The sequence below is a fragment of the Strix uralensis genome, chromosome 8, assembly GCF_047716275.1.
Source record: "Strix uralensis isolate ZFMK-TIS-50842 chromosome 8, bStrUra1, whole genome shotgun sequence".
NCBI lineage: Eukaryota > Metazoa > Chordata > Aves > Strigiformes > Strigidae > Strix > Strix uralensis.
Genome location: NC_133979.1, coordinates 4634417 through 4662328, shown reverse-complemented (window position 1 = coordinate 4662328; position 27912 = coordinate 4634417). Strand labels below are relative to the sequence as shown.

At 41.2% G+C, this 27912-nt stretch overlaps 1 protein-coding gene across 9 annotated transcripts in view; it reads left to right on the top strand.

Annotated features, from left to right (window-relative positions):
* The first annotated feature begins 947 nt into the window (after positions 1-947).
* The window catches only part of FGGY (FGGY carbohydrate kinase domain containing), a 150298-nt gene continuing 123333 nt past the window's right edge, over positions 948-27912 (top strand). The window contains exons 1-5 of one of the 9 annotated variants that reach the window (XM_074875914.1): positions 948-1207; positions 1727-2054; positions 19033-19245; positions 21152-21263; positions 22885-23036. In XM_074875914.1, coding sequence (XP_074732015.1) covers positions 19045-19245; positions 21152-21263; positions 22885-23036 — 465 coding nt within the window. In that variant the 5' untranslated portion in view covers positions 948-1207; positions 1727-2054; positions 19033-19044. Of the gene's footprint in view, positions 1208-1726; positions 2055-6784; positions 6939-7208; positions 7255-19029; positions 19246-20557; positions 20732-21151; positions 21264-22884; positions 23037-27912 lie in introns of those variants that run through there. The other 8 variants (XM_074875913.1, XM_074875916.1, XM_074875917.1 and 5 more) reach the window with 8 other exon arrangements.

Below are 27912 nucleotides of genomic sequence, written 5' to 3'. Positions count from 1 at the left end.
ATCTGTAAGGAAAGAAAATAAAGACAGAAATTCTAACGTGGAAGATGTACAAAATAAATCCTGTGACGTTTTCTAATATGTGAATATTCTTAAATGCCAGACTAAAACATCCCTCCAATGGTTTCTTTTACAGACTTCCCTTGTTCCAGAAACTTGGCCTGAGTTAGGAGGAAACCCCAGAACTGTCCCTTAAAAGTTGAATTGCATCAGTGTGGGTGAGATGTTGGACAAAATTCTTTAAATGGTGTAATTCCATGAAAATCAGAAATACTACCCAGGGCTGAATCTGCCCTATGGTATAAAATTATCTCCCTAGGGGCAAGACTTCTGGAAACAGTATCATATTTTAATTATAAGCAGACAATTTGTCTTGGGTTGTATACAGAGCATGAAAATCTAACTGCTATAGGGAACTAGCTACATATATGGTGATTTTTATTCCTGTTTCTAGTGCTGCTTGGTTTATTTGTGTATGATTTGCAGGTGGCTAAATGATCCTACAAACTTCTTTTTAAGTACTTGAATAAGCCCCTGTGGAATATAAGATTTTAAAAGATTACAGTGCTGGCTTTAGAACATCATTTGTACATTTTGCAACGAGTTTAGGAGAAGGGCTGCATGTTGTCTATAATCTGGGAAGTCCAGATTCTAGTTAACAATCTTATGCTTGAAGAACAGACAATTATATTTTTTACAAATTAACAGATGCTGATGGTGCTTTGCCTCCCATCACTGTGTTCACTAGTTTCTGAATTCAAAGGACAAAATAAGATCTGATTTTGTATAAAGTCCCAGCCACGTCAACAGGACATGCTGCTTGAAGTGCAGTTGAGCCCTCTTCAACCCTTCTCCACGCTGACTGCGTTCTGGCTTCACTGTATGACATATCACCACTGTACCAAACTACTTCACGTAAGCTGGTCATATTCTATGGAAAAAGTCTTGAAAGGACGTTGCAGAAAAATATTGAACCTCTGTTAGTTATTTTTCATGAGATGTAAGGTATTGTGAAATTTAAGGAGCTTGACAGATTTTCACAGCTTGGTTTGTGAAATTCATTTCCAGCTCAACAGATTGTGATTTCATGATTTTGCACATCTGGATTTTGGCACAGAGCTACGATGGAAGACGTCTGTGGCAAATCTGCCTCCCAGAGAGAGCAGGGCAGTGTGTCTGCTCCTGGTCAGTGAGGAGTCCAGTCCCGTCTGTGAGTTTTGACCTGCCTGCCCTCACCTGCGTAGTTTCTGTTCCGAAGGGCAAAGGCTGCAGTGTTGTAGCTGGCCCTGACATTAGTGATCTCGGGAATTACTTGAATATAAATGCTAATGATAAAGTCATATTTCTAATATTTAAGGAGTGTAAAGGGATATGCAGCGGTCACGGGGGTGACTTTTGCATATCCCCTTACATTTTCGCATGCTGGCAACATGGATGGGTACACCAACAACGTGTGTGAAGCCTGTTGAGCACCCCTCCACTACACTGCAGCAGTGGGCTTCTTTTCTGGCCAAGCATTTGGGCGTGGGGGTGTCTTCTCCTTAACCTAATCTGTGGAGAACTGGCAGTCTTCCCAGAGGGGAACGAGTTGATGAAAACATGACTTTAAGCCAGAATGTTTTCAGCATTCACACCACAGAAGGAGAGTTTATAAAGGTGGCAGGAGTCATGCGCGTTTTCCCTTTGTGTATCGCTGTATGGCAACAAAAGCATCCTCTTTTCCCACCAGGATCACACGGTGTCACAGAACTTCGCTTACTCTTATGGCATTGGCAGTGCGGTTTTTCAAGAAAAATCCCTGTGCTGTCTGGAATGCTCAACTGTTGGGTACCAGAGTCAGAAAACATCCTGCCTGCCGCGAACGTTAGGAAAACAGAGCAGTCCTGACTCTAGTGCCAAGTGGTTTTTTGGAAGGCTGACTCCCCTGAGAATAAAGGATGTTGGTATCCAGCCAAGAGGGCAGGCAGGAACAGGCCCTGGGCAAGACACTGGAATTTTGGTGGAGCCTGAAATATTGCATGCTTGTTTGTATCGGCTTCTGACATTTGTATTAAAAGGTGAGTTACCCAAAATGTAAAGAAATGGGTCACAAATTGATAAAGTCTAAATTCTTTTTCTAGCTATATTTAGAGCCATGTAAAACAGGGATTTCCCTTTTTGGCTGCCCTAGTATCTAAGAGTAACTTAATATCTCTGTTAAAAACAGAAAAAGTCCCCCAAAAGAAATTTCCTTTTTTTCCTATTGTACACTCAAAAATCCCTGCTTGTCATTGCATAGTATTCAGTTGGTTTTTACTTCCCTATTTCCCTGTTTGAATGAATAGTCCTAGTCTAATGACTCAGTAATCATTTCATCCAGAGTATTCCCCAGCTTCTATTTCCTATACCAGCTTTTCACTCTTAAAAATGAGATTGAAAACCACCCGCAGGTGCTTGTATTAACTGCCTAAGGAAGCACGTGTTACGTGACCCTTTATAAATCTTTTCTTCCCTTCAATTGTTATGCTAATCTGCACCTAAATTAGTGGAATCTTTGAATGCTCAAAGATCCATTTCTGCTTCTGTAAGTAAAACAATTTGCTTATCTGCTTGATTTGGTTTGGTAGATGGATTGGTTTTAGATGAAGTTTTCTGCATAGAAATTCTTGAAAATGCCACATGTAAGTGGGAAAATTGCAAAAGAGGAGATTGTATATGTAGATAGATTTTACATTATTTATTTCCTCTTTATCTTAAATTTAGAAAGATTTGAGAGATAATAGATTGGATCCAGTGTTGCAAAGCAGCTCAGTAGCCAGCATGGCTGGTCTCTGAGCTTCCACCTCCTCTGAAAAAACTTAGGTGATGTGAAGTTGTCTTAGCGATGCTACTTCCGCTGTCCTTGTCCTTACTGAAGGCTGCTGGGTGAGAACATGCCCCAGCAACCTCTCTTTTATCTGTGCTGATGTTGGTAACTGAACCTGTGTAAGAACTGTTGTTTTTCCCCTGTGGTGGTAGTTTCAGTTATCAATACGTACTCACGCTTTCTGATTTGCGGCCCAAAAGAAAGTCCCAAAGCCGTTCCTGTTCAGCCCCTGGGGCTGAAGTGCACCCCGCTGGACTGAAAGGTCTTGTGTGGTATATTTGCGAGTCCTGAATCCCTGGATTCAGGAATGCCAGCAATTTTTCCACTTACTTATTTTTGTAAAATGCCCTGTTGACTGCAAAGCTAGGCCCAGTATTTGCATTTCCATCACGGCTACGGTGGGCAATTCCTGAACAAGGTGTTGGGTGTATAGTTTTCTGCTGGGGCGTCTCACCTGTGTACATGTGTGCTCCTGAAATGATGGTTCACTCTAACATTCAACAGCAGACTGGGATGCTGCCAGGGCTTGCGTCCAGGGAGGCCGAGAGATGTTTTTGTGTTGGTCTCAATGGAGCGGGACTGAAGCTTTATTTCCTTGACAAGGCTGGAAAATGTTCATTCTGTCTCTTTCCCCTTCACACACATATTTTCTTTTCTTTATAGAATAAGTCATTTGTCTTTATCTCACCATTCACCTCTCTCTTTGATTGCAGTTAATGGAATTGTCACCTTTATGTACTCATGTTCCATTTCTCAACCTGTCTGGACTTTGGCCTCCAAAGGTTAGCACTGCTAGTGAAGTAATATGATTAAGTGAGTCTTTTTAGACAGATTTATGCAAGATTTCTTCTCCAGCAAGTGTCACATCTAGTCTAGTTCTGCAAAAAAGAATATTTCAAAGATGCCAACTGTCATCTAAAACCACTAAATTGTTCTGCAGAGCTGGTTGAGAGGACTGCGGGCCATCTTAGAGCAATGCTGATTTACGCTACCTGAAGCTGTATCCCTAGAGTTTGAAATACAGGCTTTTGTTAATAATGGAAAAAAGAATGTTCCTGTCTCACAGAAAGCACATTTAAAATGGAATTTTCATTAGTTACTCTGTAATGAAAAGGCAAAAGGGTAAATTTTAAGTGAATCTGTCCAGGATCTTGGAAAAAGAGGAAGGATATTTGAAGCAGTAATACCTGAAACAAAACTACAACAGCCACATTCTAAACAGGAAAAAAGTGGCCTCGTTTTCCATTTAAGCTACACACGTCTACAAGATATTTTGAAGTTTATAGAAAGATTTTGAAATTATAGAGGATCCACTGCACACATATCTGTTCTTCCTGCATTTGAGACGAAGCACAAATTAATCATCATTATTCTGCACTAATATAACACCTCTTAACCCTCAGCTTTCAGAATATTTCAAAGGAGTAATGAATTAAGCCTCATGTGGTCTTGGGAATATGTGATAATCTAAACTTTGATTCTTTCATTTAAAAAAAAAAAAAGCATTTTCAGGGCTTTGATTTTGGAGGCTAAAGATCTTGTAACTGTTCTTGAGATATCTTTATTTGTCACCCCCTTGGAAAGAAACCATGTGAGTGCTAGAGAAGTGTAATGAAATGGAAAAATATATTAAGGGAAAGTTAATGCATTTGTCTGTACTTACAGACAGATAACTATTTAATTTCTTTCGCTATTTATTGGAGCAAAAAGACCTGGATAAGTCAAGGTACTAATGTGATATAGATATAGGTGCAAAAAAGGCAAAATTGATCCCTGTCTGTAACTAAAAGGCTGCACAGGGAATTATTATTATTGCCACTGTACAAGTCATCGTTTTGAACATTACGCATTATGTTGGGCTGTGATCGTTCATGTTCAGAAAAGAGGAATTCTGACTGAAACAAGTGCAAAGAAAGCTTATTAGATAATTCAAAACTTGCTGTTATGAAAGAAAATATAAATGGTTAATGTTTAACTTGGCAAAACAGAAGTTAAGGGATTTAAATGGTGTCTACCAATACACTGTGGGAAGAGAACAACTTATATTTAAAGAGTCAGCAATCTATGAATATTTGGAAGACAGAAATAGTTAAATTTGTTTTTAATGAACAGGGGAATAGGATTCTGGAACAAAACAGTGAAGAAGGGACATAGTTGGGAGGGTGAAGAGCAGGAACTATAAACCGGAGCTCAGCATGTGTATGGAAGGGTATATAGGATTTGATTGTCAGATAGTGGCAGCACACTCAGGTTCATTTCTCCGGGCTTCATTTTACAGCATTTCAGTTGAACAAAATATTTTGGTATATCTACAGTGACAGTATTTTGTTTGGGGTCACTGAACTAAGGTGAAACAGCTTGTTTGAGTCTCTGAACTCTACACTTTCTCTCCGCGGTGCAGTTCCCTGGTCAGAGCAGTAGCCTTACGCCACAATTTGTTCCCATGGGCCAGGTGTCCGTGTGCCTGCACCGCTCTGACTCAGATTGGGATGTACATGTCTCAGAAGAGAGAAATTTGCATCCCGCTATGGGAGGTGCCGACCTCCTGGGGAGCAAAGCAGAGCATGAGAGCACACACTCCCACCCTGCAATGAGCTGACTTGGAATTACAGTCAGGAGGGTGGTATTTAAAAAAAAAAAATCTATTCAAAGCAAAACATTTGGACTAATGCAAGAAAACTCCAAATACTTCAGTTTGTGTCAAATGTCCTTTCCTACCTCACCTAGACGCAAGGTATTCCCAACAGAAAGTTGATTTTCACCCAGAAGATTTCAGTTTTGTAGAAGTAGTGTTTTCCATCAGAAAATCATTCCAACGGAAAATTACTAACTGGTTCTAATACAAAGTGACTAGCGAAGCTCTCAAAATGATTCAGTGGCAAAGCTGGAATGAGAACCCACAGCTCCTGACCACGAACCCTGTGCTCTAACCACGAGACAACACTCATCTTTCCCTGAGCAAGGTTGTTCCTGCAGTATTTCTGCTTGGGCCAATGCGGGAGAGCTCTGGAAATGTTGCAAGAGAGCTTTTTGCTACGAGATTTCCTGCTGTAGAGTGTTTGGGGGATAACGGGAAAAATCCCTGCTGGCTCCCTGGGGCCTCTTCAGAAGTGTTTGGACATCATGGGAATGTGAGGGTTTCTATCCGCTCCTCCCTACGTGGGTCAGGGAGGGACGTGGTGGGGTCTGGTCCTGCCACGGCTGGCCCGTCTCTCTGTTTCTAAGAGATGCTTTTGAGGGGATCCTACTGCCCTGTCCTCCATTTTAAGCAAACCTTAAATAAACTCAGGGTTTATTCAGGAATTTCCCAACTTCTCAGGTAAAACTCCCAAACAGAATAACCCCATGCAGAAAATCAAACTCATGTCTTGCAGTCCTGTTTTGTTTATTTAAGAAGCGATTATGTATTTATGGGTCAAGGTGGGGTATGTCCTCAGTCTGGACATGCCCTTCTGCTTGTTTCCCTGTATTTATTCTTGCCCTGGCTCTCGGTGTGGCTTCTTCTTAAATGCTAAACGCTTCTTCAACCCCCAATATTTCTGCAGTCTTTGTAGGGCAACAGGGCTGCGGCTGAGAAATGCGATTTAGCAACAACGCCTTTAACAAAAAGAGCCAACCCCCCTCCTTTTTTTTTTTTTTTTTTTTTTTTTTTTTCTGTTTTATTCACTTTTAAATAAAGGAGAAATACGATTCCCTTTCCGAGGCAAAAACCACTCGTATCGGTTGAATTCCTAACAGGGCACAGTGCACGCTCGGCTTTCCAGGGCAGTGCTGCTTGACAGCTATGCTTAACACACAGCAGATCCCTTCAACAGCGCTCGGGGCGAGCTCCACACACGGGCCCCCAAATGCAAACCAGATGGCGGCACCGGCCGGCGCAGCCTTCAAAGGCGAGCGGGGGAGGCTCAGCCGCTCCCGCCTCCCCTTCCCCGCCCCGCCGCAGGGACGGCGGCGCAAGCGCGGCCGGGCCCGGGGGGTGCAGAGCGCGGCGGGCTTCCCGGCAGCGGCCGGCGGTCAGGAAATTGCCCTGTCAGGAAAAGCGCGGTTTCTGTAGCCCGCTCCCTGCGCAGCTAATCTAGTGTTTCAGTTTGGACAAGTAAGTGATTTTTGACGCTCGCCAAGACCCGGTGGAGACTTAAAGCCGCGGCCGGGCGGGCTCCCCCTCAGCCAGGCGAGGCGGGCGCCGCCTCTGAGGGGAGCGCGCGCTCCCTCAGCCCCGCGCGCGCCGCTGGCCGGGGCGGCCCGGCTCCGCTAGGCCTAGGCGGGCGCCTGGCCCGGCCCAGCACAGCCCGGCCCAACCCAGCCCCCTCTCCGGAGCTCTGCGCTGAAAGGGGAACGCGGTGACATTGAAGAAAACTCCTTCCCCGTTCGGGAGGTGCTGCTGGTTGAGAAACGCTGTCGCGTTTGCGGTGGTGTGTTTTGTTTTGTTTTGTTTTTAATTAAAAAACCTGCGGTGCCCGGGTGTAACACCCCCTCTCCGGGTTTTTCCCAGGGGAACCCCTCTCGCTGCTTCTTCAGGGCATGTGTTGACTGTGCGATTAAATTGCTCCGGATCAGTTTCAGAGCCTGGTTTTGGTGTAGCTGGTGGGGCATTATAGGATTTACATTCTAGTCTCCCTGCCTGGCTTCCCAAAGTTTGCTTTTACTATGTTTCTCAACAGCACAGCCTATATATAATGCCTAAATTTAATGAGAAGGGGTCTGCCCTTTTTCACAGTCCCTCTGCGTTGACAGGCCCCAGGCTGCGCGGGGGGTGCGCAGCGCCTGGGCCAGCACTCGAGATTTTGCAGGGCTGGGGTAGGCACATCGCTTCCTCCCAGTGATTCCTCTGGCGGACAGTGGTGTAGGAGTTACCATTTTCCCTGCTGCCTTTCCCTGAGCTTTAAATGGCAGCACTTAGGTGACCTGACATCAGCAGGTGGGACACGTACATCACTTACATGCTTGCTTAATCCTCTAGATCCTTGGGAGATTTCCTCAAATGTATTTCTTGCCCTTACTCAAGTTGGTATTTTCCAGTCTTGCATCTCTGGCGCAGGTATCGCTGGCACTGGTGTCCTCGCTGCTCACTTCCACCGCTGCCTCCTTCCTCCTCTTGCAGCTCTGCTTTCTCGCACCTTTGTGGCACCGTCTCCTTCGCATGGCAGTTGCTCCTGCGTTCTCATAAAGCTTGTGGGCTGGCATGGAGCCCACCCCAATAACCTGGTGGAGTTTACTTGTGCTTGGCTCTAGACCTCCCCGTAACTGTGTTCCTCGCTGGTGACGTGCTCAGCACCAGTTAGAAACTGGTGACCTTGCAGATTCTTTCTCTACTGAGGTGCCTGGGACTTGTTAGCTAGTTTAATAAATTTAGCATCAGTGCCTCTTCTCTGGAGAACACTTAAGAAATAAATGTCAGGGAAGGCAAGTAGAGAGTTCTCTCATCTCTGAGGTTCTTAGAAAGTAATAAACAGACATGTAACTGTGAAGGTGGTCTCCTCTTTTTTCATCCTCATGTATTCCCTCATCCTGGAAGACCATTTGCTTAATTTGCTGAAATTAGCTTTCTTCTAAATGTACTTAAATATAGTACAAAAACATACTGAAATTTTAAAGTGTCTTTAAATGTTAATGGCCCCCTTTCCTTCAGGAATATGTACTGGCATATGGTTGGAAAAAAATAAAGCTTTTTTTTTTTTTTTTCCTTCCCTGGGAAGGGTGCCTGGGATAGGAGATGAAAGAGGAAGACAGGGGGAATTGGGTTCTTGTAGGGACAGCTGTTCCCAGCTGTAAGAATCAGGGCAGAAATACACTTACAGTGTCAGGAGAGACTAAATAAACTGGTACTATGCTGGGAAGTTTTTATGTGTATTCTTATCACTTCTGTTACTGTGTCCTGTGTTTCGAACAGTCCTACAGCTAAGTTATCATTTGAAACTGCTGGTTCTTTTGAAAAGTCGTCCTCTTCCCAAATAAGGGCTCTTACCCATTCTGTTTCTTGTACTTCCTCAGTAAGTCTGCCTTCTCTATTTCCATAAGCTGTTCTTCATTTAAACATGCTTTTGATTCTGTTAAAGGTTGATCTGTTTCCCGAGAACTAGTAGATTTACAGGAGAGGATCAGAATAGCTTTCCTGTGTGCTCCTGTTTTGTATCTTGGGCTTTTCTAATGACTCGTGTTGAAATTTTTCCCTGGTACCTGCCACTGGAATACCAAAGAGCCTGGTGTGCATAATCAACAGCAGTGGCATGGCTGTGGTAGAGAGGTGTTTCTGAGCTTCATTTTCAAAGGGAAATCTCTGATCACATTGTTTGGTTTTTTGGCTCTTGTTAATACCTTCTGGTTGGTGTCTTGAGCTGCCTTCAGTTTCCCCTCTGCATTTTCACATGTGAAAGGGAATGTACTCAGACTGTTCATAAAATAAAGTTTGAAAATTTGTGACCTTCAGCTATTTGGGGCAAGCAAGCTTGCAAGCTCTTGCCTTCTGAGCTGTTTTGAGAAAGGCATTGAAGGGAACTTAGAGAGGTGTTGGCCTGATACCCTTTCAGGCTTGTCTTTGTGGGAGTTTGAAATTATGAGACTGATAGGATCATTAATAAAGCAGATTCTGCTTTGATAAAAACAAACCGACCAAATGAAAACCCCCCAGCTGTGTATGTGGGGAGAAGGAAGAGAACTCGCTGTGTGCAGATGACCAGATGTGATTCTTCTTTTACTGTAAAAAAGAAGGGGATATAGACATGTTACACGTATGGTCTATCTAGATATCTGAGTTTTGTGCAGAATTGGTGTTTCTTTCAACCTAACCTAATGTGCAACCTCACTTACTCTTAAGTAGCTGTGACAGGAACTTCAGGGCTAGTGTTTTTGGAATTGCAGCCCAAATAAATGTTTAATTTTAAAATGACCAATTACATAGGGCTGTCATTCTTCTCATGCTCTTATTATGCAAGAGTGAACAAACAGTGTATAGTAAATTGTGGATTTGGCTTATGGACACATGTTTGCTTCTGGGCTGAGCATCTCCAAAGAAGTGGTTTACAGCATGCCTTTAAAAATTGATTTCACTGTTGCATCTACTACTGGCCTAAGTGTTCCAGTATCTGCCAGAAGTAATTATAGAGAGTTGGTTCAGATCTTGCTTAAATGTGTAAGCCTTGATGGGAAATGCAGTGGATTTCAGCCAGAATGCTAATTTTGATGTTTTGTCATTTCATAAAACTGTGAACTCAGAACAAATTATTTTTATACTGATCTGCTGATACGTAATCACACCGCTAGTGCCAAATTCAACCTTGATGTAGCACTGGAATCTACAGATGTGATTAGAGTATCAGCACTAACCTAAGTTGGCTAATTTGGTGTCCACAGTAGCATAATGGCTTTATTTACCCAGGATTCCAGGTAAGCCTGTGTACCCTGCACTGAAGCTCATGGTGCTGAGGCTGGTTGCTCCAGGAGAGCAGTTGAAAGCTAGTGTATGTATGGTTACGTGAGCTGTAATTGTGCCTTTTGAATTGCATTCTGTGTATTTTATAGTTTAAACAGATAATTTGTAAATTAAGATAGTTGTGCTAGGGTTGTGTTTACTGTATGCTGCTTTTTTTGTGTGCGCATTTTGTTGTTTTGGTTTTTTTATTTGTTTCTCCATTTCCATTATAGTGTACAAGAGAATGAAAAAATACAGAAGTCACAGTACAGGAATCTGCCCCTCTTTCACAGGCAACAGAAGGAGATCGTTGTTTCTGTCCTGGGTGGGGTAGGTTGAAGTGTCAGAGACACGGGAATAAGAAAGATCTTCCTCAGCATTACATTAATAAGCTGGTGGATCCAACCACTTGGATCCATCAGTCATTTTGGAGCCTGTTACCTCCTTTCAACTAGTCATGAAGCTGTTACAGCTAGAATTTATGTAATAATTAGATGGTGTTTTTTTTTCCCCTCACAGTCAATGTAAACAAGATAGTGTCTTCTTTCAGAGCTTCAAGCATTCTGCAGTGTCATTTGGGACATGTCTGTCTGCCAGATCATTAGCACAGCCTTTAGAGATACATACAGCTGCAGTGTCAGAGGGGGGAAGAGATCTAAATAGGTTGGTGTGCATGAATTGTGCCATTTTCACGGTTTGGAGAAGAAAGGGTGCTGCTCTATACCCTCTTAATTCTTTAGGTTTTCCTGAGGGAGAATTGCGTCTTGGCATAAACTGATCAACATTTCCTCTGTTTGACAAATTGTAGGTTATGGCAAGCGTTCCAAATCCTGCTGACGTGTGAGTGCACCTGTGATGTTCGCAAGTGTCAAGAGTTTAATCCTGAACTACTAATATGTCTGGGAGTTTTGCCACTGACTTTAATGGATGCAGGATCAGACCCTGCTTTTGAAGTGATGGCCTAGCCCAACAGGGCCAAGAGAGCCCCGGGGGGATTTGGAGCTGTTGGGTTTCCCCAGTAGTGTATGTGTCTTCTCTCCCCATCTCATTTTGCGTGTACTTGTGGCTCTTTGTTCAGCCTTCCTTTTTCCTGAGAGCTCCTCTCTGCAGCTGTTTCCTGCTGTTCCTGGTGTTAGACGAGCAGTGGAACGGAGAGAGCTAAACCTGTTTCTTTTGTGTGGCGTAGTTACAGGCTGGGGAACAAATGGGGTGGCCCTGTTTGCCACTGTCACGTCAATAATCTTAGAGCGAGAGAGCCTGGTCTGTCTTTGGCCTCACAGGCCGGGCAGCCCGGCTGCTTTGCGAGGCGTGCTGCGGCGTTAGCCTCGTGCCTGTTGCAGTGCAGAGCCTATCAGGGCATGCAACAACCCTGTGGGTGCCTTGATCTTCCTTCCAAAGAAAACCAGGGTGAGCAGTAGCCTTAAGTCTTCTCCAAGCATATAGTTGGGAGGAGCACCTGGATTCCTCTGTTTAGACAGACTTTGAGGGCCAGTGTTTTGGGAACTGCCTGAAGTTTGAAATCCCTGGCTTCTGTAGCCACCTCTGTGCATCAAAGCAGCACCTCTCAGTTGACACCAACACGTTATTTTTGTACTGTGAGCATCTCTGAGCACTATCTCTACTTGCCCAAAGCGGTCTTGGGATCATAACTTGCTGCTTATTAGTACTTACTACTGCACTGTATTATGGTCCATAGTATTGCCACATCCATGAACAGTCAATGAGCACTCACCTGACCACGTTGATTGTGAGTTCAGCTCGTCACCTGTGGTCTGTAGCTAGCTGCAGTGAGCCTTCTGGGGACGATTCAGAGCGTGATGTAATCATGACTGTGTGGAGAAGGTAAATATGGGGCAATTGCTTACTGTCTCCTCTAGCTCAGCAGCTCAGGCACATCAAACAAAACTAGCAGGTGGCCTGCTCAGAACAAACGAAAGGACTTTTTCTTGCATTGTTTACGCAGAACTTTATAACTCATTACTACAGTAGTTTGCAAAAGAGCACAAACAAATTCAGAGACGAAAAAGCCTTCAAGGTCTGCTAATCCTAAAGATAAAATTTCTGACTCAGGAAGTGCCTCTACTATAGATAGCAGGAGGAAGAAGGTGCCTTGGGGAAGTATCGCTGGATGAAAAGGGCAGGCATATGCTTTTCTTATGGCTTCTGCTCTTTGTGGCAGGATACTGTACTAATTAGACCTTTCATCTGAGCCAGTGCAGCCACACTCATCTCTTTAATCAGGGTCCAGAATGCCCTTGCTCTTATTTGATCAACTGTCCTATGAGCTGTATCTGCCAGTGGGAGTTCAAGGAGAGCATAATTTTTCTGTTTTAGTACAAATCTCTTCTAGAGCAGATTATAGAGAAAAACAACTCTGTTGTACATTTCAGAGCTTGTTATTTGTTGACACTGGTCATGCTGACATCTTTCTGCTGTTCATGAGTGAGATATCTATGTAGGCAGTAGAAGCTGAAAATAAATAAATTTTGGGTCCCATTTCTTAGAATAATTTGCTTAGTCATTTTCATTTCTCTGCTAATTAGTTACACCAAGATAAACTGGCATATGTCTTGCTTTATATCAGAGCAGGTGGAAGTAGTTTGGCTTGAAATTATTTAAAGTACAAAAGATAGAATCAAAGGGCAGAAGGCAGCGATGAAGTAATGGCTTTGCCTTGGACACTGAGAGAGGGGGGGAAAAAAAGGTATGGAGAGACATTACAGAAGATTAGTACATAGTGAATTATTTATAGAGAGAAAAGGAGATACTAGAAAGTAGTAGAATATTTTCAGTCCTGTGGTGGGATTTACTGAGGTTATGTTACAATGTGGTGAGGGCAATTAGGAAAGTTTCAGTGGAACGAACTAGGTATTATGGGGCTGGGAGTTGGGGTCTGATTCTACTTCTAAAATGAGGTCTCTTCCACTATTTGAAGCTGTTTTTCCTTGTCCTAAGATGTGAGAAAACTCCACAGAATTTTAACAGAGAATGGATGAAATAATCTAGCAGTGTTTGGTTTTTAGTGAAGAAGCATGCTTTCTCCAGCTTGCTTTTTATTTATTCCAGTTTTGTTATTGTTAACAGAGTCCTCACATTCCTAAGACAGATCTCTTGCATGTACGTGTTCTGTTTTGGGAAGGGAAAAGGGGAGATGAGGTGTGCTTTTGTTCCTTGTTTTTGTTTTGTTTGCTGTTGGGTAGCTGAAAAATAAATGCTTGTTGATAGTTATAGCATAGTCCCTTGGGCATTTAAGGGTATTATTCTATATTAGTACTGCCCTTCAACGCAGCATTAGAATTCCCCATCTGCTCCCACTCTCCCACACAGACATGTGCCTTCTTTGTCTCTTCACATCCAAACAGGAATTAAAGATCCTGAAAGAGGAAAGGGAGTTCACTGTCTTCAAGAAGAGATTGCCACTCTACCAGCACCACTTTTGTTAGTTTACTGTAACCCTAGAAAGCCATCAAAATGCTGAATTTCCAATATCATGTCAAAAATGCTTCTTTTGTTTTATCTCCTTTCTACAATTGAAAAGCAGCTTTTATTTAACATATTTAGATCTTTTCACGCTAAGATTATGAAGCCTAATTTGAGCCTGTTAATGTTTTTCTCGGTAATCCATAGAAAAGCACAGCTGCACTACTAAAAACATACTGTTTATCCATGATCGCTGGGTCTGGGCAGCCTGCAGCGTTCCAAAGATCAAAGTTTAAAAGAGACATGCCAGTCCTTCACAAAATCTATACTTGCTGCTGATAAATACTTCTGCTGAGCTTCAGCCTGCGTGCATGTGAGTGTGCAGCCTTCCTGTACTGCAGCTTTAACAGAAAGGGACGTCCTGGCAATTTGATAACCGTGAAGTAAGGTAGGACAGACTGAGCTTAGTAGGTAGTTGTAATGAAACAGTCATTTGGTTACTTAGTCATGCCTTTTAAATTAAAGAAAACAATGTTAAGGATTTTCTTTTTTTTAAAGAAATATTTTTGCAAATGACAGTTTCACCCCTTCTTTTTTTTCATGGCCTATGTGGGAAAACTAGCACATTTGTTTAAGGATAAACTGGGAAGTCTGTGGTTTCCAGCACGCACATTTTGAATAATATTTATACAGACTATTATTTAATAGGCCATATAAATATTTATCATATGCTGTAGCCCTTTGATCATAAATGCTTGTTTGAAAAGCCATTCTGTCCCTGCTGTGATTTGCAAAGAAAGAGGCCATTGCTGTTTTAGTGCTTGGAGGGAATTTTGGCTTCTTGTCCTGTCTTAGCAGTTATAGTCATAGTCATGGACTAACACGGTCAAGCTGGACATGTCTTTTTGAAATTTTTTTTTTCTCTCTCCCTCTCTTTCTATTTGCAAATTCAAATAATAAGTTATAAATATGAGGCCCTAATTCTGCAATGGACAGGCAAAACTGTTGAAGTTTTGGAGGCCTTTTTTGTTGGCTGCAAGAATCCAGGCTCCCTGAGTGAGATACTTTGGGGGTATAGAAGGTATTATCACCAGTGCTTCCCACCATTTGATGCATCATCCATGCATCAAATATTTTGGTGTCTTGTTAGGAATATTGTGCTTGAGGAGTTGACCTGTCTGACTGGACCTTTAGGACTTTTTATTTCAATCGTTTTTCCAGTTTGCTGTTTTGCTCATGACTGCATTGACTGCAGAAGCTGTATGCTAAGAATCCAGTAGATACAAAATCCAAACCAAAGTTTTATTCGCACAACAAAGTTTTCCTTGCACGTGGCAATGAACATGGGTATCCAAATTGCAAAGCAAGAAGTTTGTGCTGGGGCCTTCTTCTACCTCTGAACTCCATTAAAGAGTTTCTTCATTTCTGATTTGAAGCTTCCTCTTGTACCAAAGGAATCTTCTGTAAACAAAACTGAGTGACAACATTCTGCTTTAAATTGTTAATAAAGTACTTTGGCTAAATATTTTCCACCAACCTCACTGCTGAGTTCTTAGGTTCTCAAGAAACACCTTTAGGCAGAGTCCCTGACTGGTGACACTTGTGACCTAGAGATGACAGTGCTTCTTGTGGATCCGGTTGACAAGTAGGTGACGTACCAAGTGACTGGTATTCCAGAAAAACCCTTGGCATCGAATTATGTTTTTGCAAACAGATTGGATCCTATTGCAGAGATGCTATACTTTGAACAGCCTCAGTAACTTAGTTCTTGCTGTGTGTGAAAAAAGGGTTAATATTTACTTTTAGCCTTTTTTCATAAGATATTGAAGTATTGCTTTGCAAATCTGGGTGAGCTTTACTCAGAGAAAGACCAGTTAAAATAGGTTTGTGGTTCTTGGTTTTGGACTCTGTCACTTAACTCTTTCTCATGTCCACTGATTTATAGAAATAAAAGAGTGGATATGCGTAGACTGATCTGTACTGCTTGAGTGTATAAACAGATTCCTGTGCAGTCACTTGCACATGCACATCCTGGTTGCTTAGTAAGGAAAAAAAGGAAAGTAAACATTACATGGGCTGATTGGGTTCCAGGTTTCAAATGTTTGTGGGAAGAATCCAATGCAAAGCCATAATTTTAAGTGCTGAGTAGGAGGTACTGTGAGCTTAATTCTCTAACATCTGTTAAGCTTGTTCTCTAAGTAGCAAAAACAATTAATGAGCTAAAATCAAGGCTACCATACAAGGAAGAGAAATAAAAATTTAGAGTAATATGTGTGTGTGAGAAGGAGGCAGGATGTAAAATACTCCTTTTGCTATTTGTATTTTGTGAAAAGCAAGTAAGAAATCTTTGCCTATGTTGAAAAAAAATTCTAGTTTGCAGCTTGTGGTTTATTCTCCTCTTTTTATGAGTCAGCAGCTAAAGGCAGTGCCGAAATAGGGAAAAACAGGGAAATTCGTGAGATAGTATCAGGAACAGCCTTATGCAATTTCTCTATAGTAAAATTTCTTGCAAGTAGCTAGCAGCATCTGCAGCCAGCCTTTTAAGCTTTGAGGAGATGGAGTGCAAAATTAAAAAGTGAGCATCATCTGTTGAAAAGATTGTCTTTAAACTGCTTTTACAGCCAAGGGCTAAGAGGAAGATGCAGAGTGCTGTAAGTATCCCCAGCTGACAGATGGAGTATTAATCACTGATACCAGGAGAATTGTCCTCTCTGTGACAGAGGCATTAGCTTTTGTTAGTCTGACCAGGTCATAGAGCCAGGGCCAAGAAAATAAAGCGAGCTTTCTTGCCAATATTCCTAGGTGTTAGACTCATGGCACACCATTATTTTTAGCTGATTGCTCATCGCTTGAACAAGATGACCTTGCTTAACAAGATTAGTGTGTATTGTACCTAATCTACTGGGCAGAATCAGTGTGTTGAGAGAGGGCAGCTACTATTTCCCTCAGTACTGCAATATGCTCTATAGCTTTGATCTTTTTTCTAGTTTCTGATATTGTTAGAAGCTAATGATCTGTACAACTTCCTCTAGTGACCCTGCCATGGTGCATGCAGAATACGGTGTGATAATCGCTTTGGTTTGTGCTGGGAGGAGCTTTAGGGATGGACAGAACTTCCTCATACTAATGCCGTCCAAGCCAAGAACAAAAAAAATCATCCCTGGCCCCCAGCAGCGGTAGTCTAAGCATGAAGTGGCAGATTCAGGCAGTACAAAGCGGTCGCATGGGACAAGTTGTGATAACAGATTTCCACAGACTAACCACATTTCCATGAACCATTTAAGGGGTAAGATGAGGGGAAGCTGGGTAGTTTTCTTTAGCCAAGGTGTTGGCTTATGCTATTTTAAGTGCAGATGAAACTTTGTCCTAATTCAGCTGTTATGCTATTATCCAGAATGGTGCTTGGAGTTTTCTGAGATAAGGGACGGTCTTTTTTCCCCCCTTTTTTTTGGTCTTTATTTCACCTGCCACCTCTAACCCTCAGTGATTATAGATTTGTAATAGCCAATAGCAGCAGTGGTTACAAGCCAACCATAGATGTGAACAGCCACTTCCATTGTGCGAACACCATGTTCAAACTGACACCCCAGGATAGATCTTGACCTGTACTCAAGATATTTCAGGGAGGAAAAAAACTAAAGGCTTGGTTTTCTGTCTTGTAGAAATAAAACAAGTAAAAAACATTGCTTCTGAAGTTGAGTATGATTTATGTGGCTATATGATAAGCTCTTACTGTCTGAAGGTAGAAAGAGAACTTTCACCATTTTCTGTTTGACTGTTTTTTTTAATCAGGCTTTTGGTATATTTTGCCACTAAACTATTTAAAACAAACAAACAAAAAAAGGATTCATTTGAAATGTGACTAATCGTATTGTTCTACTAAGCAGTTCTTTCCAAATCTTTCCCCCTTTGCCTATGCCTCTCCCTCTAACCAACCCATCTTCCATACACAGAAGTAATCCAGGTCACTTCTTTGGGACAGATGGGCTGTTTTTAAGTAGAGCCATTTTGGTGCTCTGTAAATACTGCGTATTCATCAAATTATAATTGATCCATTCATTTTCTGGAAATCAGAAGCTGTGTGTCAGCTGAGTTTTGTGTGTTTCTGAGGCTTAAGAGATTCATACAAGCATTAAACTTTGTCCTTGTCTGATGTTTCAAATACTTTGTATCAGCTCTTACTTAGCATTCTCCCAGCTTGATTAAAATGTAAATGTTAACCATTAATTAAGCACAAACTGTGAGAAATTACGTACAGTGCGTTTGTCACTGTATTAAATGTCAAATAGTTAAGCATAATATAGTGAAATAAGCAACTCATTGTGAATAATTAAACCAATTAACTTAACCTCACTTTGTTCTTGTAGGTTGTCAGAGAGTAGGCAGAGATTTCCTGGGATGCTCTCATAACTCAACACATTTTCAGCAAATTATTTTCTGAATCTTTAAAGTTGTGTGGATTGATGGTGGATAACTCTTAAAAACCTAACTGGTTTGTTTTTCAAGTGGTTTGTTGGGTTTTTTTCTTTCCTTTGGAGTGCTCAAAATTGGGTAGTATGTACCAGATTGTCACTTAAGTTATTTTAATTATCAACATCACACCACTTTGGGAGTGGAAACTGTTTTCAGATTCTGCAGAAATTCAGCCTGACTCACTGTCTCATTCAGCAGTAATATGCCCCTCATTAGCTGTTTGGCTCCATGGGAGGCAGCAGCTCTTGGCTCCTCATTCCCCTTCAGGTCAGGGTTCAGTGGAGCCAGGCACACCACCCCTTTCACTGCTTCAGGGGTATAATTTGCTTGCATTGAGGCAATGAGGTATTTGTGGTGGTTCTTGCTGTCTTGTCCAGAGGTGAATCCAACTTACCAGGCATCAAGCAGCTTCCCCGTGTACCAGAATTTGGGAGAACCCAGGAGTCTCTGAGTTGAAATTTTCCTTCAGTGTAAAGCACCAGCTCCTGACTGATGCGGAGTTTGGAACCATACCCTTTCCTTCCCTTCCTACCTCCTTCCCTCTTTTTCCTTTTATGTAGACATGATGCTGTATGACTACAGCTCGTTTCCTTGATTGTATGAGTGCATGAACTTTGTCATAGCATGCAGATTCTTACATGCAAATTTACAATTTGCTTTCCAGGAGCTTCTGTGCCATGCAACTTATATACAAACATTTGAAGAAAAATGGTACAACTAGTGCAAGACTCGAAAATTCAATTTTATTAAAAAATGCCAAGTGAAGACTTGCTGCAAAAGAGTTGCCAAGCAAAGTGCCTGTACAGCATCTCTCCTGTCCTGTTCAGCAGTTTTCCATCCCTAGTCATTTTATCTGTTTTTAACCCCTTTTTTTATTTTCCCCCAGCAGGTTTTATTAAAAATGCACAGTAAGAAGCAGACTCCAGTCAAATACTATGTTGGAATTGATGTTGGGTCGGCAAGTGTTCGCGCGGCTTTGGTAGACGGGTTTGGGACAGTAGTGGCACACGCAGATCAGCCAATCCAAATCTGGGAGCCCCAACCAGACCACTATGAGCAGTCCTCTGCGGACATATGGGCTGCTTGTTGCTCAGTCACAAAGGTATGCGAAGAAAACCAAAATGAAGATGTGCATTTCAGATAGCTCTTCAAGTTTTGGAAGTTTAAGGTCTTCCAGTCACTGGCCTTTAACATTCAATTCTGTGCACGCTGTATTACTGTATAATTTGTAACTGTCCTTGTGCATTAAAGGCACCTTGAGGATATGGCTGATGTAGCCTCACAGTGTTACACAGGTGAGGAGCTGAAGGCCAGAGTGAAAGAAGCTTGTGCTACAGCTGAAAATAGAATGAAAGGCCTTCCTTTGGGCTTAGCTCAGGGGGGGGACTTACCTGCTGCCTTCAGGATTCACGTCTGTGGATTTTGTTTCGCTGGTGTGTATTCTAGCCACAAGACAGTTCTCTGAGCAGTCAGTGTTGCTCACAACCTGGTAATGCATAGATTTGAAGATGTGCATTGTGCTGCACTGGAGTCACAAAGGAGCATTTATTGTAGAGAAATACATATATAATACAATATACAATACATATACATATACAATAATCCTCATTATAAGAGGATCCAGTATTATAAGACTCAAATTATATACATTTGTGGATAGTATCAAGCATAAAACCAGATTGAAATAAACCTTACTATAAGGGAAAATGTGTACCCTCTGATCCAAGGATCTGCCTGCACATGCTGGTGGTAAATGAGTGACCTTGCTTGGCAGTGCACATGTAGGCCATTTCATCTTTCTTAATAAAGCTCCAGCCTGCTCCATGTTCTAAGGTTGGCTTTTTAAATATTCATGATATGCTTGGTAATTTGCAGATGGACAGTTCACCCATTCTCTTGTTATTGATCAGCCTTTTCAAACATTAATGAGCTTGGCTCTGCAGAATGCCCTGAGATGAAGGAGATGAGGTGAGGGGGAAGGAAGGAAAAGAAGGGAGTGACAGGAGTGATATGGAAGAGCAGCTTGATCTTAAAGCAGAGCAAGTCTTTTATTCTGCTTATTTGATTTTTTTCTTTGTGAATTGCTTTATCCTTGCTCTGGACCTCTTTAAATACAATCTCTTATATGTAAGCCATAAAATATGGTCTCTGAAACTATAGCTTTACAGAGCCAGTAAGAGACTGGCACTGTAGCAAGTCTAGTGAAAGTCTTTCGTTCTACTACTAATTAAAATAATGATAGTTTTATTGTTGCTGAGAAGTGGCAATTTATTACTGCTTTACATTTTAGGTGTCTCGCATCCTCACTTGGCACTTAATCCCTGTGGGTGTTGTGTTTTTTTTTCCAGTGCTGCTGGAAGCCATGAAGTTCAGACCTTTTGGGGTGGTGATTTTTTTTGGAAAATCTTCCAAAAAGTATGCTATCCAAACTCTTGGTAGCAGAGCTTTTGAAAAGGTGTGCATTGCAGAGGTGTTATCACTGCTACAGGTTTTGACCAACTTTATTTTTTGGACCCTTCACTGTTGCAAGACAAAAAGCTGTGACACGATATTATCAAAGCAATTCTAGAAGATCATTGCTTCCACAGGTGGGAACTGAGTAAAGTAACTGATGGAAGCACTTGGCCCTAATCCTGTGTCCATGTTTCACATGCAGCTCAACTCCAAGCTTTTAGAAAAGAGAGAAAATTAACATTGCTAGTTTTCTGCTGCCTTTATTTTCTGATATTTTTGTGCTTCCTGCTTTTATCCAGGACTGTGGCTAGTAAGGTTAAAAAGCTATTAAAAAGCTTTTCATGGACCTTTGAATTCAGTTCTGAAAACCAAAGAATTTTTGGTAATTTGGGGCATTTTTTTATTAAACATGTTAAAGAATACCGAATCTCAAAAATTTCAGAGTTTGTGCTTGCATTTCTAACTTGTAACTCATTTTCTGTACTCATTAGTTCACATGGTACCTGCATATATATGGATATATTTGTATTCATGTGTGTTTTGTATATTTGCAGAAGGTTGTCTGTGGAGTAGATGCTAGCCAGATTCGAGGGGTTGGTTTTGATGCTACGTGTTCCCTTGTTGTTGTGGATAAACAGTTCCAACCTTTGGCAGTCAACTGTGAAGGTAGGACTCCAGCACAAAAACTGGTGTTACTGTACATGTGTTGCCACTGATGTGAGTGAACGTACAGTCTCTTCCAAATGCCAAGTTGTGGGGCTGACTCTTGGAGATAGAGATGATAGAAATGCATTTTTACAAGTGGATTCTTCTCTGGTTTTATTATTTTAATTCTACTGCAAAAATAAATTTGAGAATTAATTACTGTTGGCTAAATGTTTCGCATCCTAAGATCAAATTCATTCACCTTGCTTCAGAAAGACTGCTTCTTGGAGAAGTCTGTGCTCATTTGTCTTTTCTGTATGTTTTCTCCTCCTTCAGACTTTACTAATCACAGCTTTTATAGTGTGCATAAATGCCCATCTATACTGGCTAAAGGAATGATAAAAATGTTATTGTTAGCATAGTCTAACTGCTTACTCTGTCATGGAGCTGCTGGCAAGAGGTTCAGCTTATGTATTTTATTACACTGGTGTTCTGTCTTTGTCTAGGACAGTGCTAAACTTCAGAAACAGTCTGTGACCTTTTTCTAGAAATTTTTTTTTATTAGTTTTTGAGTAGATTATTCAGAAGACTCAAGAAGAGTCTGTGATATGATTTTTTTTTTTTCAGTGAATCCCATTTAAGATTAGGTGTGTGCCCAATCAGTAGTTACAGCGCCATAATCACAGTTCTGTTTATGTTCCCTTTCTATTCTCAGATGTATTTGTCATCTTCTCCTATTCTTCTCAAAAAACCAGCTTTGCCCCCAAAATGTCCTTCGCTAAATTTAGATGAGATTATTTATTTTTCAGTTTGAGAGTCTCTTACAATCTGTTCAATGCCTAATGATGTCTGGGGCTATTTTGGTCTATTGAGTCAAATTCAGTTCTCATTTTTTATTCTCTGAGATCCCCTTTGAGTTTACCCAGTGGTGTTAAATAAAGACAAGAATGCACTGAATACTGTCACGCTGGTATGGGCGTGCAATGGTGTGGCTTCAGGCAGTCTCACAGTTCTAATATAGAAATATTGGTGTGCCTCATACTTCTGCCTTGTTTTGGACTGTGTTGTCAAGATTATACGTAAGTGGCTGTGTCATGAAGTTGAGTGCATTTCGGCAAATTACCCCCCTAAAACTGTATTTCTGAAAGGAATTAGGGTAGTTTTCTCACAACAGTCAAGGAGGAAAGAGAATCCCCGTAACTACCTCTCTAGCTGACTAGCTGAGTTAATTTCAGTTTATAACCTAATTGCTGAGATTTTGTCACATTTTTAGTTCTTAGTCACCGAAATGCTTTTTTGTATTTTTAACTAAATATGTATACTTTGTCAAGAAATTTGGGTTCTTTCAATAAAAGATAGTCTACAAGAGCATGGTGTTTCAAAGTTTTTCGATGCTCACAAGCCTGATTGGTTTCAGTCAGCATTCTCAGTGCTCAGCATGTCTTCAAGTTGGCTCAGAGGGCTAGAATTTTATCTTTAGATATCTGCTGTGGATTATTAACACAAATAGAATTTGAGTTTTCTATGTGGAATTGAAAGTGGGAAGCAGCTTAGTCTAGTAATTTACAGTACCAAGGTGGGGTTAAACCAGACTTAAATAATCTCTTTTTTTCTTTTTTTTTTTTTTTTTCTTTTTCCCAAGGACAAAACCATAGGAATGTCATTATGTGGATGGACCATCGTGCGGTCAGTCAAGTTGAGCGCATCAATGCAACGCAACACAGGGTTTTGAACTATGTAGGAGGAGTGATGTCTGTGGAAATGCAGCCACCTAAATTGCTGTGGATAAAAGAAGTGAGTATATCTAAGACTGTGGTGCATTTTTCCTAATGATTAATGCCCTTTGTTAATTTCTGAGAATGAAATTTCTAAAACAAAAGTCTTCAGCCTTAGTGTTGAACACAAAGGCCTGCAAAGTAAGGCCAGGCTTAAGTTGTGGTGAAAATGTTTGGAGGTTCTTTTTTCCCCTCTCAATTATTTAGAAATATCTGATTTTATTGAAACGTTTCCTGATTGAAATTATCTAATTTCAAGGTTAGATATACATACAAATTTAGTTGCAGGTAACGAATGAGTCCTCGAAGTATCCTAAGATTTAGTTACGGAGCTGTATTTCCCGCTCCAACTAGCGTAGCTGGGTGTGCTCTCAAGGGTGTAGGTGCTACTTCTGGGATGGATTCATAGCACTTTGAAACCAGCCCCATCTCAACATCGGGTGTCATGGCCAGCGGTACTGCCTTTGAGGCGCTGCACCCAACAGCCCGGGGACGTGTGATGTCTTTGGCTGTTGGTAGAGAAACTGTTCAGCTACAGCTTCAATTTAGTTCTGTCCCATCTGTAGGAAACAGACCATCTGTAGAGGGAGGGTGCTCAGTTCATAACGTGGAACTCTACCACTGTCTCTTGTGTTTACATTTTGTGTGTTACAGAATGACATATGGCCTTTTAATAATAGCTGTCAGATAAAAGGAGAAATGCTCGACACTTGAATTTTTTATAACCTCCTCCAGTCTGGCTTTTACATTTGGTTGCAGCGATGCTTGCTGTCATTTTAATAAAGCCCAAATGTAAATTACTTGCTGCCAGTTTCAAGCAGCCAGTCTCCTGTCCTTACAAACATGAAACATCATATAGTAACAAGGTGCAGATTGGGGTAAGTCAAAGGAATTAACTGGTTGAAGCAGGTACTGACAGATTAATGATAATAGAGGATAATTAATGTTGTTTGTAGATACTATACTGAAATACGAATATCCATCTACTAGTTCTTTCCTTCCTGAGCTAGGAGTATCATATATCAGTCATTTTATAAATAATAAAAAGTAAGCTGTAAAAACCTTAAATGAATCCATTGTGTTTAGAACACTTTTATATTGCGAGGTCTGGAATATCAGTACCTGACTGATCAGGAAAGACCAGATTATGGGGTCTCCAGGTGTGGTCCCCCAGAGGTGTAAGTCTGTGCTATGGCCCCAAAGCCCTCTGACATAATTGCTGTGTATAAAGGGGAGAGCAGGTATTACAGGGCTTGTTCTTTCTGTGAGCAAACGGGTAGGAAATAGAATTCACCTACCGTGCATGCTGGCCAGTAGCAGAGACAGCCTGACAGAAGGGCATTACAAAACAGGGCTTGTTCATATGTCCCCTTTCAGCTCCTGACGTACCAGCTAAAGAGATTATTATCCTTATGAGAGGGGTTTTTTTACCTCAGTATCTTCTTGGTGAGCTGCTCACACGACAGTTCCTGCATCCTGAGTGGACTGGTAAAGACTTAAACTGCTTAAGCTTACCCTGCTTAACTCGGGCACCTTAAGGAACATCTACAGTAGCACCTCAGCAAACTCATGAGAAGGAACAGTAATGTTTATTATGAAGTCAGTTGTAATCAGCTGAGATGTGGGCATGTAGTGTTAAACTTTTTAGCTTTGGAGAGGTATGTGATCGAGTCTTTGCTTACTGCTTTTATACTTCTTGCAAAGAGGATGGTGAAAGGAATTATGAAGAGTGACAGTTTATTTTCAGCGCCAATCACAATAATGCACCTGTGTATTACATGACTTTTAAGGCTAGTAGCAAAGGTTCATGTTAGCCTCTGACAGCTGAAATTCAGCCTCATGTAATGCAAGTGTTCTCACTTTTTGCTAAGGAAGTCAAATTTTGCTTTGAATGTCAGGCTCTCCAAATGAGAGCTAAAACACCAGTATCACATATGTTGTTATTCAGTGGAGTGTCTTCAAGTGGTCTACGAATAACAAATTACTTAAGTCTCTTCAGATTCTTTGTTATTAATATTTTATAGATGAAGAAACTATGACACAGGTATTAAAGGCATGGTCATGAAAACTACTTATAAAATGGTACTTAATGCTTCCTTCATGTTTTTTGAGTTGTCTCCTCTTTCTTTTCTGTTTTTAGTATATTTCCCTCTGGGTAATACTGCACAGTTCCCAGAGGCGTGGCAGAGTGAGATTTTCATCGAGCTCATACACCACAAGGAAAAAATATTCTATTCTGATTGCAGGATTATTTCTTAAGCTAGTGATAATGCACAAACTGGCAAAAAGGAAGTTTCATTTTCACATCCCTTGGGAGAGTCACAGGATTAGCAGGCAGAAAGAAAGATTTTATTTTATCCTTTTTAACTGAGAATATCTGAAGGCTTTGCAGAGTTGAAACTGAAATTCCTGTTGTGCTTCTATTTAATTGTGACAGCTGGTATTCAGAAAATGACTGCACTGTACCTGGTTTGTGCAGGCCACATGTTAAGTCAGTTGGCTAGATGGGAGCTTCATGGGCATAAAATTGGACTCTCTTTAAAAATGTGGCCCTTGGCATGGCCAAGGAGAGGGCCAAAATGGAATCGATATGAGCACTGAATGTTAAGGCTGAGATGTGTTGGCAGAACTGCCTGGGGAAGTTTTACACAGTGTCTGCCCACACTGTGTGCCTGGCTGTGAGCATGGCCTTCAGTTTCTCCAGCTTTCCTGACTGCTAAATGTCACCAAATATGCTACCAGCAAGATTTCTTTCAGTTGTTGTAGATCCGAGTAGTTTATTCATCTTACTTAAATCCTCACCTCTGCTTATGTTTTCTGTATCATACGTGAAGTAACCTTTCCTACCAAGCCTCCTGCTTGCTCCAGTGAGCTGTGCAGTCTCAGGAGCTGCTTTAAAATAAGATCCCTCTCAAAGCATCCCAAAAGTCTGTTGCTATACTGTAAAACACTCTCCCAGAATTTTATGCCAACCTCTGCAAATATGTACAGTTGGTTCAGTTTTTTTCTGAAAACGCTCCCAGTATTTCTAGAACTATTTCCAGCCATCTGACTGCAAGTGGTGCAGCCTGCTGCTTGATGCAAGAACCGTATTGGATCAGGCCTGAAATCAGTTTGATTAATTATTTGTCTGATTAGTAGTGAGCTTTTTGCTCTATGAATTTAGCTAATCTTTTCTGAACCCACATACACTTTTTACACCTACTGTGTCCTGTGGTAATGAGTTCCACCATTTAACTGTACTTTGTGTGAACGGGTATCTTTTTTCTGAAACAAGCTCCTAAAATTTCATTTGCCTCTCAGTTCTGGAAACGTATGAGACAGTGAACTATATCATTCCCCAGTCAACATCGCCATGCCATGGACCAGAGGGGTGTTTTTTTCCCTTTCCTTCCCTATTCCTTTCTTACTATTCCTCCCTAATGTTGTCATATATCTGACAGTATCACAGGAACTTAAGGCAAACAGTGGATTGGCACATTCTTCTATGACTGGCTATGATCAAAACTGGCTAAACCAAGGTGTATGCAGAAACTACTTTGGCTTTTGTCCCTTTGGTAGGCATCACGTTTCTGGAAAGATTTTGATCAGAAAGCTCAACATGTCTACAACATGTACAACACATGGATAAACAAAACCAAACATTTATAAACAAAACAAAAAACACAGCCATACGCTTTGTACAGTCATGCCCCGGGTCAGCGGGTACACCCTAATATACGAAGATTCACTGTTGACTTTTGCGTTGAATTCCCTGGAACTTTTTTTGAACTCCCCAGGCGTTTTATGTTTCTGTTATTAAATGTTTTTGCTATTTTCCCCCTGTACATCTTTTCCTGGGATTGGTGCTGTGCACATTCCGTATCTGCTTGCATTGATCTAGGTTTTGCAGAGAGGGTGCAGTGGGGAAAATAACTGCTTTATGTCTGAAGTGATGAGAAAATAACCTGGTGCTAATAATTAAGAACAATATATAAATCCATTGAAGTAACCAGTAGAGTTAACTTTTGTGTCTTTGGGAAGATGATACTTTTCTTTTAATCAAACCTCATGTATTTGTAACAAAAACCATCATGTAATTGGAAGAACTTAAAATTAGTCCTAATGAAATACATTCCCTTCAGTGGATCTTCAGTACTTTGGAACTCTTAACATTGTTTTCTTGAGCTTCAAAGTTTATTTAGGCTGGCATAAATATAAATGTTTCTTTTTGAGTTTATTGCCTAACGGATAAATATTCAAGATTTTCCTTGACTTTTCCATGTTCCATATTCTGTGGATTCAGTCATATGAAACTGCAGTCTTGTTAATACAAGATAAGTTGCACAAATGTGACTGTAAACTAAATTAGTTTAAGAGTCATTTAGGAGACGAGTGATTTAGAAGACTAACTAGCAGTTTTGGAAGTAAGTTCAGGTATTGATACTAAATGACCCTTTGGACTGTTGTTATACCTCTAGGTTAATTGTGTGTAGATTGTCATCCCTTTCCACGGTGCTAACCTGGCTATGGAAGGTCTCATTAGGAGATCCTGTCTTCTCGCTTTTTCCCCTAGGCTCTTCTAACTGCAGTCTCTGAAAACTTGACCTCTGTGAGGAAGGGTCTGACATGGGTCAGTTCAGCAGTATTACCAAGTTTCAAGTGACTAGGCTGTCTCTCAAAGAAAGGAATTGAATTTCTGCTACTTGAAGAATTTTCATCTAAGCAATTGGAAGTATTACTAGAGAATATGACTTTGCAAATTTACTCTGAATTGGTAGGAGGTAATGAAGAGGGAGGAGAAGGGGGAGAGGGCTAAGGTGACCTAACTGTGCTCTTCCATTTCCATCATCCTGTTACTAGAATTGGAGTTGAAGATGACCTCACTCAGTGTGAGGAGTGAGCTGAGATCATTG